The sequence below is a fragment of the Cottoperca gobio genome, chromosome 13, assembly GCF_900634415.1.
Source record: "Cottoperca gobio chromosome 13, fCotGob3.1, whole genome shotgun sequence".
Taxonomy (NCBI): Eukaryota; Metazoa; Chordata; class Actinopteri; order Perciformes; family Bovichtidae; genus Cottoperca; species Cottoperca gobio.
In genome coordinates this window covers 351,913-364,412 of record NC_041367.1, presented here as the reverse complement: position 1 = coordinate 364,412, position 12,500 = coordinate 351,913, and the positions used below count along the sequence as shown (strand labels likewise).

At 44.8% G+C, this 12,500-nt stretch overlaps 1 protein-coding gene across 2 annotated transcripts in view; it reads left to right on the top strand.

Annotated features, from left to right (window-relative positions):
- Positions 1-6,511, top strand: part of lrch3 (leucine-rich repeats and calponin homology (CH) domain containing 3) — a 12,204-nt gene extending 5,693 nt beyond the window's left edge. Inside the window, exons 5-14 of one of the 2 annotated variants that reach the window (XM_029445561.1) lie at positions 249-385; positions 482-591; positions 1,342-1,435; positions 1,528-1,618; positions 2,794-2,942; positions 3,588-3,640; positions 3,859-3,904; positions 4,269-4,391; positions 4,906-4,947; positions 5,289-6,511. In XM_029445561.1, coding sequence (XP_029301421.1) covers positions 249-385; positions 482-591; positions 1,342-1,435; positions 1,528-1,618; positions 2,794-2,942; positions 3,588-3,640; positions 3,859-3,904; positions 4,269-4,391; positions 4,906-4,947; positions 5,289-5,393 — 950 coding nt within the window. In that variant the 3' untranslated portion in view covers positions 5,394-6,511. Of the gene's footprint in view, positions 1-248; positions 386-481; positions 592-1,341; positions 1,436-1,527; positions 1,619-2,793; positions 2,943-3,587; positions 3,641-3,858; positions 3,905-4,119; positions 4,221-4,268; positions 4,392-4,905; positions 4,948-5,288 lie in introns of those variants that run through there. The other variant, XM_029445562.1, reaches the window with a different exon arrangement.
- The last annotated feature ends 5,989 nt before the right edge of the window (positions 6,512-12,500 follow it).

The following is a 12,500-nucleotide window of genomic DNA, read 5'->3' as shown; positions in this document are numbered from 1 at the left end:
TCACATTGATCAGCACTTCCTGTGTGTATTGTCACAGTGATCAGCACTTCCTGTGTGTATTGTCACATTGATCAGTACTTCCTGTGTGTATTGTCACATTGATCAGTACTTCCTGTGTGTATTGTCACATTGATCAGCACTTCCTGTGTGTATTGTCACATTGATCAGTACTTCCTGTGTGTATTGTCACATTGATCAGTACTTCCTGTGTGTATTGTCACATTGATCAGTACTTCCTGTGTGTTCAGAGCTGGCCGAGCTTCCTCTGGTGCGTCTGGACTTCTCTTGTAACAAAGTGACGTCCATCCCCGTCTGTTACCGGAAGCTCTCTCAGCTGCAGAGCATCGTCCTCGACAACAACCCTCTGCAGACGCCACCTGCACAGGTACACAGGAAGGGATGTCATCGTGTGTGTGTGTGTGCGTGTGTGTGCGTGTGTGCGTGTGCTTGCGGTTAATGTGTGTGTTTCCTCTGCGTGTAGATCTGTATCAAAGGGAAGGTGCACATATTTAAGTTTCTGAACCTGGAGGCCAGCAAGACGACGCCGGAACTACCGGACTACGACAGACGACCTTTGACCTTCAGCTCCTGGTCAGAACCTTTTCTTATTGGAATCATTGTAAACTGTTTCAGATGCTTTATTGTGAAGCTTCACTTTGAAGTATAACAAACATAATATGAAAGGAAGAACACTAAACACTAAAATAAAGAAAACCGTGAATAATTGTGAACTGAATATTCAATAATCATAAAATAAAACACTGCAAACAGTTCATTTAAAAACACAGTATATATATATAAAAAGAAGAAATATATATAATACAGATATGTATGAAAACATAGTAAAAGGTTTGTGCTGTTTTATTGTGTCCTCAGGTCTTTTTAAAGTAATAATAATATAAGTTTAGAAATCCCTTCTGTGGTTCTTATGTTTAAGTTTTCACTCACAACAATAAAAGCTGAATCTGATTCACGTGTCTCTGCTCACTGACGAATGAGATCCTACAAAAAATGAACTGATTTCTTTCTTTCTGCTAAAAACATCTGGCAGGCCAAATTGAACCCTATGGGTGGCCGACTCTGGGCTGCGGGCCGCACATTGGGCAGCCCTGCTGTAAACTGTAGACCTGTAATTATCACACGGACTCAGTTCTTCTCCTGGCTTCCTGTGGTCTCCACCTCAGAGCCACGAAGACCATGTTCCGCTGTTCTCTCAAACGTAACAAAGAGCTGCAATTTTTAACTGATTCAGATTCTTAACATCTGACTAACTGAAGACTTCCTTCTGATCCTTCACAATAAAAGCCCCAGTCAATCCTTATTTCTGTGTTTGTGTGTCAGCGTGGACGAGCTTTACCCCGGACGTCCGTACGGAGCACTGGACTCTGGCTTCAACAGCGTCGACAGCGGAGACAAGAGATGGTCGGGGAACGAGGTCAGACTCACTCACTCACTCACTCACTCACTCACTCACTCACACTCACACTCACACGCACACGTTTTGTCACTTCCTGTCTGTGTGTCCAGCCCACAGAGGAGCTGTCAGAACTGCCGCTGAGAGTCGCTGACATCAGCAGAGAGCAGAGACAGAGAGGAACTCTGCTGGCTAACGGCACACGTGAGTTTATTATAAATACTTGTGACCTTCAGGCGTGTTCCGACAGAAATGATCTCGTAGGGTTTGGGTCCTTTGTGTGAGTCAGTGTAGCTGCAGTCTGCCTCAGTACAGAGAGAAAAAGCTGCCTGACTGTAGATATTACAGACATGTTCCTGTTCGTTTATTGGATTTCATTCAAAGTGACAGAAAGGAGAAAACCCCCCCCCCCCCCGCACCACCTCTCTTCGTCCTCACAGCTGCAGGAGGATGTTTCTCTGAGTGTTTATCTGTGGGCAGCCCCACGAAACGGCGAAGCTTCAGTTAGCAGTTAGCTGGAGTTCAGCCTATTGTTACACAGGTCCAGCCACCTGTGACTGCAGGGCTGGTTCTGCTGAGTTCAAGTCTCTCCGGCCGCTGACTGGACCTCCGTCTGACTGAGGCTCCGTCTGACTGAGGCTCCGTCTGACTGGACCTCCGTCTGACTGGACCTCCGTCTGACTGAGGCTCCGTCTGACTGAGGCTCCGTCTGACTGGACCTCCGTCTGACTGAGGCTCCGTCTGACTGAGGCTCCGTCTGACTGGACCTCCGTCTGACTGAGGCTCCGTCTGACTGGACCTCCGTCTGACTGGACCTCCGTCTGACTGAGGCTCCGTCTGACTGAGGCTCCGTCTGACTGGACCTCCGTCTGACTGAGGCTCCGTCTGACTGAGGCTCCGTCTGACTGGACCTCCGTCTGACTGAGGCTCCGTCTGACTGGACCTCCGTCTGACTGGACCTCCGTCTGACTGAGGCTCCGTCTGACTGGACCTCCGTCTGACTGAGGCTCCGTCTGACTGAGGCTCCGTCTGACTGAGGCTCCGTCTGACTGGACCTCCGTCTGACTGAGGCTCCGTCTGACTGAGGCTCCGTCTGACTGGACCTCCGTCTGACTGAGGCTCCGTCTGACTGGACCTCCGTCTGACTGAGGCTCCGTCCCGGCTGGCTGCGCCGCCACTAGGAAGACGAGGCGAATATTTGTTTTCTAGTTTCTGCCACTTTGTGCCACAAAGTAAGGTAACGTCACACGCCCCCCCCCCCCCCCCCCCAGTTGTGGCCCTGATCTACGCTCGGACACTTCTGTAAGAGCAGTTGGGAAACACGTCAACTAGGAAAAACTGAGTGAAGCCTAGATCATCTGTTCTGCTGTGTTCTCCAGATGTGGAGCTGGAGCAGATAGACTTCATCGACAGCTGTGTGGGGGAGGAAGAGGAGGAGGAGGGGAGGAGTCGAGCTGCAGGCGGGGGGGACGGCGCCAGCCTCAGCTCTCAGTTCATGGCTTACATCGAGAGACGCATCACCAGAGAGGTAGGAGCTCCGGCCACTCACCAGGAGTGACCTGAGGTCACTTTGAGTCACCTGGGGTCACTTTGAGTGACCTGAGGTCACCTTGAGTCATCTGGGGTCACTTTGAGTTACCTGAGGTCACTTTGAGTCATCTGGGGTCACTTTGAGTTACCTGAGGTCACTTTGAGTCATCTGGGGTCACTTTGAGTTACCTGAGGTCACCTTAAGTCACCTGAGGTCACCTTGAGTTACCTTAGGTCACCTGAGGTCACTTTGAGTCACCTGAGGTCACCTTGAGTTACCTGAGGTCACCTTGAGTTACCTGAGGTCACCTTGAGTTACCTGAGGTCACTTTGAGTCACCTGGGGTCACCTTGAGTTACCTGAGGTCACTTTGAGTTACCTGAGGTCACCTGAGGTCACTTTGAGTTACCTGAGGTCACCTGGGGTCACTTTGAGTTACCTGAGGTCACTTTGAGTTACCTGAGGTCACCTGAGGTCACCTTGAGTCAGCGTTTCATGCACCAGAATATTATCTGCAGATTATTGATAATATTAATCTTTCGTAGGTTTGTTATGCAGCAGTTTAGTTTTCGGTCGCAGACCGACCTCATTTATTGTACTTTATTTTGTGAAGCGCTGTGTGACTTCCTGTTTGTGTGTCCAGGGTTCTCCAGTAAAAACCAACTCGAGGACAGAAGACACGAGGAGACACAACAGGTCCAATATTATAAATAAATACTGAATGTTCCCCAGGGATAAGTTTAGTCTTTGAGTTTATAATTGGCTGTTAATGTATACTGTAAAATAATACTGCCTCTCTCTCTCTCTCTCTCTCTCTCTGTCTGTCTGTCTGTCTGTCTGTCTGTCTGTCTGTCTGTCTGTCTGTCTGTCTGTCTGTCTGTCTGTCTGCCTGCCTGCCTGCCTGCCTGTCATAGGAATGTGGTTGATGGTGTCACAGCGCCCTCTGGCTCCCAGACTCAGGTAATAATAATACATTTGATTTGTAAAGTGCCTTGCATAGCTAAAAGCAATCTCAAGGCGCTAGGTAAAACCTCTTGATACAAAAAGGTTGATGAATAAAGAAGCAAATTAAAACAACAGATTATTTATTTTTGATACATTTAATGACATTAATTAATTTATTGAGTCGTTTATTTTTGTGTATTTTTTATTTTGGCGTCTGCTGTCCTCCAAAGTTTTAGACCATCGACTACAAATCCCAGCTGCTCATGACTGTCTGTCTCCCCCCCTGTCTGTCTGTCTGTCTGTCTGCCCATCTGTCCGTCTGTCTCCCCCCCCTGTCTGCCTGTCCCCCCCCCCGTCCGTCTGTCTGTCTCCCCCTCAGAGAGCAGGGGGTGTAGCTGGTCCGGGGGGGGTTGAGAGGGTGAGGAGGGAGGCTCACCTGGCTGCTCTGAGGTACGACGAGGAGAGACAGAGGAATCGATCTCTGCAGAGAGACTCCACCAAGGTACAGCACACTGTGGACTCTTATTGTGAAGGGCAGCCGTTGCCACTTCCCCTAGATGTTTCACAATAAAATCCCTCCAGGCAATGGATCATCAATCACTGATCCAGAGGGTCAGCGCTGACTCATGTCAGGGTTTAGGATTCATAACGCTGACTCATGTCAGGGTGTAAGACTCATGATGCTGACTCATGTCAGGGTTTAGGATTCATAACGCTGACTCATGTCAGGGTTTAGGACTCATGATGCTGACTCATGTCAGGGTTTAGGACTCATAACGCTGACTCATGTCAGGATTTAGGACTCATGACGCTGACTCATGTCAGGGTTTTAAGACTAGTATTATTATAATACTAATAATATTAGTGTAGCCTCATCTTTATCTCACACTGCACAAATATTTTTAACACAATCAATACACATGCACAATCAGAAGCTGCACGTTATGAAACGAGGACGAGAACAAACATTCTGTGTTTCGTCCTTCAGCAGACAAAATGTTGTTGTTTTTCAACAGAACGCAGCTCAGAGTCCAACAAAGTGCAGTCCAGAGAGTGAGGTGAGACACATATACACCACAACACAATAATAATACTCCGTTACAGTAAAGTGTTACTGCAGTAAAAGCTTATAAGTATAATCAGGAAAATGTAGTTCAAGTATTGAAAGTAAAAGTACTCAATAAAAAAAAAATATTAAAATTAATTAATCAAATTATTAAAAGGAAAAACAGAAAATCTTCACTTTGTTTTTTTGTCTCGTAAAAGAACATATTAACCCCCCCCCCCCACACACACACACACACACACACAAAGTGTGAGTCTGTGTCTGTCTGTCTGTCTTTCTTGCTCTCTGACTTTCTCTCTGGCTGTCTGACTGTCTGTCTGTCTTTGTGTTCAGAATGTTTACCCCTCCAGACGCTCCACCCACACAGATGACTCCGCCCTCTTTATGGTAAGAGTTTGGCCACGCCCCAAAAATCCACTAACTACTCAAAATAAATAAATCAACAATTTAAATAAAATATGTTTTACTAACTATTAAAAATAAATAAATCTCCTAACAACTAAAAATAATGACATGAAGCAAACTAACACCTTAAAATATGAAACACTGAACTCCACTTACTGACCTGTCGCCCCCACGACCAGCTTCCTCACACTTTAACTTTAAGTTTGAATTTAACGTTTGTTTACTGACTGTTGAAACTTAACGTTTGTTTACTGACTGTTGAAACTTAATGTTTGTTTACTGACTGTTGAAATTTAACGTTTGTTTACTGACTGTTTAAACTTAACGTTTAGACATGTCTGTTGGGTTCCAGTGGAATTTAAGGTTAATAAGAAATGGAATTCTTTAACATGGTGTCTGAGATGTGAAAGAAGCTCTGATGTTAGTGTTAGACTCAGACATTAGACTCTGACATTAGATTCGGACATTAGACTCGTACATTAGACTCGGACATAAGACATGGACATAAGACATGGACATCATACACGGAAATTAGACACGGACATTAGACTCGGACATTAGACTCGGACATAAGACATGGACATCATACACGGAAATTAGACACGGACATTAGACTCGGACATTAGACACGGACATTAGACTCGGACATCAGACACGGAAATTAGACACTGACATTAGACTCGGACATAAGACATGGACATTAGACTCTGACATCAGACATTAGACACGGACATTAGACTTGGACATTAGACACGGACATTAGACTCGGACATCAGACATTAGACACGGACATTAGACTCGGACATTAGACACGGACATTAGACTCGGACATCAGACACGGAAATTAGACACTGACATTAGACTCGGACATAAGACATGGACATTAGACTCTGACATCATACACGGAAATTAGACACGGACATTAGACATGGACATAAGACATGGACATTAGACACGAGACATCAGATATGGACATAAGACACGGACATTAGACTCGGACATAAGACTCGGACATAAGACACGGACATCAGACTCGGATATTAGACTCGGACATCAGACACGGAAATTAGACTCGGACATAAGACACGGACATTAGACTTGGACATCATACACGGACATTAGACTCGGACATTAGACTCGGACATTAGACTCGGACATTAGACACGGACATCGGACATTAGACTCGGACATTAGACTCAGACATAAGACACGGACATTAGACTCGGACATTAGACTTGGACATCAGACATTAGACTCGGACATTAGACACGGACATTAGACTCGGACATTAGACACGGACATTAGACTCGGACATTAGACACGGACATAAGACATGGACATCATATACGGAAATTAGACACGGACATTAGACTCGGACATCAGACATAAGACACGGACATTAGACTCGGACATTAGACACGGACATTAGACTCGGACATAAGACATGGACATTAGACTCTGACATCAGACATTAGACACGGACATTAGACTTGGACATTAGACACTGACATTAGACTGGGACATAAGACATGGACATTAGACTCTGACATCATACACGGAAATTAGACACGGACATTAGACATGGACATAAGACACGGACATTAGACACAGGACATCAGATATGGACATAAGACACGGACATTAGACTCGGACATTAGACTCGGACATAAGACACGGACATTAGACTCGGACATAAGACTCGGACATAAGACACGGACATCAGACTCGGATATTAGACTCGGACATCAGACACGGAAATTAGACTCGGACATAAGACACGGACATTAGACTTGGACATCATACACGGACATTAGACTCGGACATTAGACTCGGACATTAGACTCGGACATTAGACACGGACATCGGACATTAGACTCGGACATTAGACTCAGACATAAGACACGGACATTAGACTCGGACATTAGACTTGGACATCAGACATTAGACTCGGACATTAGACACGGACATTAGACTCGGACATTAGACACGGACATTAGACTCGGACATTAGACACGGACATAAGACATGGACATCATACACGGAAATTAGACACGGACATTAGACTCGGACATCAGACATAAGACACGGACATTAGACTCGGACATTAGACACGGACATTAGACTCGGACATAAGACATGGACATTAGACTTGGACATTAGACACTGACATTAGACTGGGACATAAGACATGGACATTAGACTCTGACATCATACACGGAAATTAGACACGGACATTAGACATGGACATAAGACACGGACATTAGACACGGGACATCAGATATGGACATAAGACACGGACATTAGACTCGGACATTAGACTCGGACATAAGACACGGACATTAGACTCGGACATTAGACTCGGACATTAGACACGGACATTAGACACGGGACATCAGACACGGACATTAGACACGGACATTAGACACGGACATTAGACTCGGACATTAGACTCGGACATAAGACATGGACATTAGACTCTGACATCAGACATTAGACACGGACATTAGACTTGGACATTAGACACGGACATTAGACTCGGACATCAGACATTAGACACGGACATTAGACTCGGACATTAGACACGGACATTAGACTCGGACATCAGACACGGAAATTAGACACGGACATTAGACATGGACATAAGACATGGACATTAGACACGAGACATCAGATATGGACATAAGACACGGACATTAGACTCAGACATAAGACTCGGACATAAGACACGGACATCAGACTCAGATATTAGACTCGGACATCAGACACGGAAATTAGACTCGGACATAAGACACGGACATTAGACTTGGACATCATACACGGACATTAGACTCGGACATTAGACTCGGACATTAGACTCGGACATTAGACACGGACATCGGACATTAGACTCGGACATTAGACTCAGACATAAGACACGGACATTAGACTCGGACATTAGACTTGGACATCAGACATTAGACTCGGACATTAGACACGGACATTAGACTCGGACATTAGACACGGACATTAGACTCGGACATTAGACACGGACATAAGACATGGACATCATACACGGAAATTAGACACGGACATTAGACTCGGACATCAGACATAAGACACGGACATTAGACTCGGACATTAGACACGGACATTAGACTCGGACATAAGACATGGACATTAGACTCTGACATCAGACATTAGACACGGACATTAGACTTGGACATTAGACACTGACATTAGACTGGGACATAAGACATGGACATTAGACTCTGACATCATACACGGAAATTAGACACGGACATTAGACATGGACATAAGACACGGACATTAGACACGGGACATCAGATATGGACATAAGACACGGACATTAGACTCGGACATTAGACTCGGACATAAGACACAGACATCAGACTCGGATATTAGACTCGGACATCAGACACGGAAATTAGACTCGGACATAAGACACGGACATTAGACTTGGACATCATACACGGAAATTAGACACGAACATTAGACTCGGACATTAGACTCGGACATTAGACACGGACATTAGACACGGGACATCAGACACGGACATTAGACACGGACATTAGACACGGACATTAGACACGGACATTAGACTCGGACATTAGACTCGGACATAAGACATGGACATTAGACATTAGACACGGACATTAGACTTGGACATTAGACACGGACATTAGACTCGGACATCAGACATTAGACACGGACATTAGACTCGGACATTAGACACGGACATTAGACTCGGACATCAGACACGGAAATTAGACACTGACATTAGACTCGGACATAAGACATGGACATTAGACTCTGACATCATACACGGAAATTAGACACGGACATTAGACATGGACATAAGACATGGACATTAGACACGAGACATCAGATATGGACATAAGACACGGACATTAGACTCGGACATAAGACTCGGACATAAGACACGGACATCAGACTCAGATATTAGACTCGGACATCAGACACGGAAATTAGACTCGGACATAAGACACGGACATTAGACTTGGACATCATACACGGAAATTAGACACGGACATTAGACTCGGACATTAGACTCGGACATTAGACACGGACATTAGACACGCGACATCAGACACGGACATTAGACACGGACATTAGACTCGGACATTAGACTCGGACATTAGACATTAGACACGGACATTAGACTTGAACATTAGACACGGACATTAGACTTGAACATTAGACACGGACATTAGACTCGGACATCAGACATTAGACACGGAAATTAGACTCGGACATTAGACACGGACATTAGACTCGGACATCAGACACGGAAATTAGACACTGACATTAGACTCGGACATAAGACATGGACATTAGACATGGACATAAGACATGGACATTAGACACGAGACATCAGATATGGACATAAGACACGGACATTAGACTCGGACATAAGACTCGGACATAAGACACGGACATCAGACTCGGATATTAGACTCGGACATCAGACACGGAAATTAGACTCGGACATAAGACACGGACATTAGACTTGGACATCATACACGGACATTAGACTCGGACATTAGACTCGGACATTAGACTCGGACATTAGACTCGGACATTAGACACGGACATCGGACATTAGACTCGGACATTAGACTCAGACATAAGACACGGACATTAGACTCGGACATTAGACTTGGACATCAGACATTAGACTCGGACATTAGACACGGACATCGGACATTAGACTCGGACATTAGACTCAGACATAAGACACGGACATTAGACTCGGACATTAGACTTGGACATCAGACATTAGACTCGGACATTAGACACGGACATTAGACTCGTACATTAGACTCGGACATTAGACACGGACATTAGACTCGGACATTAGACACGGACATAAGACATGGACATCATACACGGAAATTAGACACGGACATTAGACTCGGACATCAGACATAAGACATGGACATTAGACTCGGACATTAGACACGGACATTAGACTCGGACATCAGACACGGAAATTAGACACTGACATTAGACTCGGACATAAGACATGGACATTAGACTCTGACATCAGACATTAGACACGGACATTAGACTTGGACATTAGACACTGACATTAGACTGGGACATAAGACATGGACATTAGACTCTGACATCATACACGGAAATTAGACACGGACATTAGACATGGACATAAGACACGGACATTAGACACGGGACATCAGATATGGACATAAGACACGGACATTAGACTCGGACATAAGACTCGGACATAAGACACAGACATCAGACTCGGATATTAGACTCGGACATCAGACACGGAAATTAGACTCGGACATAAGACACGGACATTAGACTTGGACATCATACACGGACATTAGACACGGACATTAGACTCGGACATTAGACTCGGACATTAGACACGGGACATCAGACACGGACATTAGACACGGACATTAGACACGGACATTAGACTCGGACATTAGACTCGGACATAAGACTCGGACATTAGACTCGGACATCAGACTCGGAAATTAGACACAGACATTAGACTCGGACATCAGACATTAGACACGGACATTAGACTCGGACATTAGACACGGACATTAGACTCGGACATCAGACACGGAAATTAGACACTGACATTAGACTCGGACATAAGACATGGACATTAGACTCTGACATCAGACATTAGACACGGACATTAGACTTGGACATTAGACTTGGACATTAGACACGGGACATCAGATATGGACATAAGACACGGACATTAGACTCGGACATCAGACTCGGATATTAGACTCGGACATCAGACACGGAAATTAGACTCGGACATAAGACACGGACATTAGACACGGACATCGGACATTAGACTCGGACATTAGACTCGGACATTAGACACGGACATCGGACATAACGGACATTAGACTCGGACATTAGACTCGGACAACGGACATTAGACTCGGACATTAGACTCGGACATCAGACATTAGACACGGACATTAGACACGGACATTAGACTCGGACATTAGACTCGGACATCAGACATGGACATAAGACACGGACATTAGACTCGGACATCAGACTCGGACATCAGACTCGGACATTAGACTTGGACATCATACACGGAAAATAGACATGGACATTAGACACGGACATTAGACTCAGACATTAGACTCGGACATCAGACACGGACATTAGACTCGACATTAGACTCGGACATAAGACATGGACATTAGACTCGGACATCAGACATGGAAATTAGACACTGACATTAGACTCGGACATCAGTCATGGAAATTAGACACTGACATTAGACTCGGACATAAGACATGGACATTAGACTCTGACATCATACACGGAAATTAGACACGGACATTAGACATGGACATAACACACAGACATAAGACACGGACATTAGACACGGGACATCAGACATGGACATTAGACTCGGACATTAGACTCGGACATCAGACACGGACATTAGACAAGGGACATCAGACATGGACATTAGACTCGACATTAGACTCGGACATAAGACACGGACATTAGACTTGGACATCATACACGTAAATTAGACACGGACATTAGACTCGGACATTGTACTCGGACATTAGACTCGGACATTAGACTCGGACATTAGACTCAGACATTAGTTTCTGGGTTCACTGTGAGATGAGGAAACAGAATATTATGTTCACTGATGTTATTAAAGTCTTATTAAAGATCTCATCAGTCGATAAAAGCTGAATCTGCTTCCTTCATTAACTCTTTCTTCTTCTGTCAACCCTTCTTCTTTATTCTTCCTCTTATCAACTCTGATTTTTTATACTTTTTATACTCGTCTTTTCTTCAATTACTCTTTAGTTTGTTCCTACATTTTTTTTATACCTTTGTCCCTGACTGCCTGCGTGTCTGTCTGTGTCTCAGTGTGTGCTGGTGTTTGAGATAGACTTTAACACTAACACTATAAAGAGACGCCCCGGTGCAGATAGACAGGTGTGTCAGTATTTTGTCTTCTCTCTAAACATTTTTTTTTAACTCTGGAGCCTCACGAGGGACATTTTTTATTTCGAATAAGCACACACACTCATTAAACACAGAATGTAATAAAATCTTTCTCTGATCTCAGCTTCACATCGGATC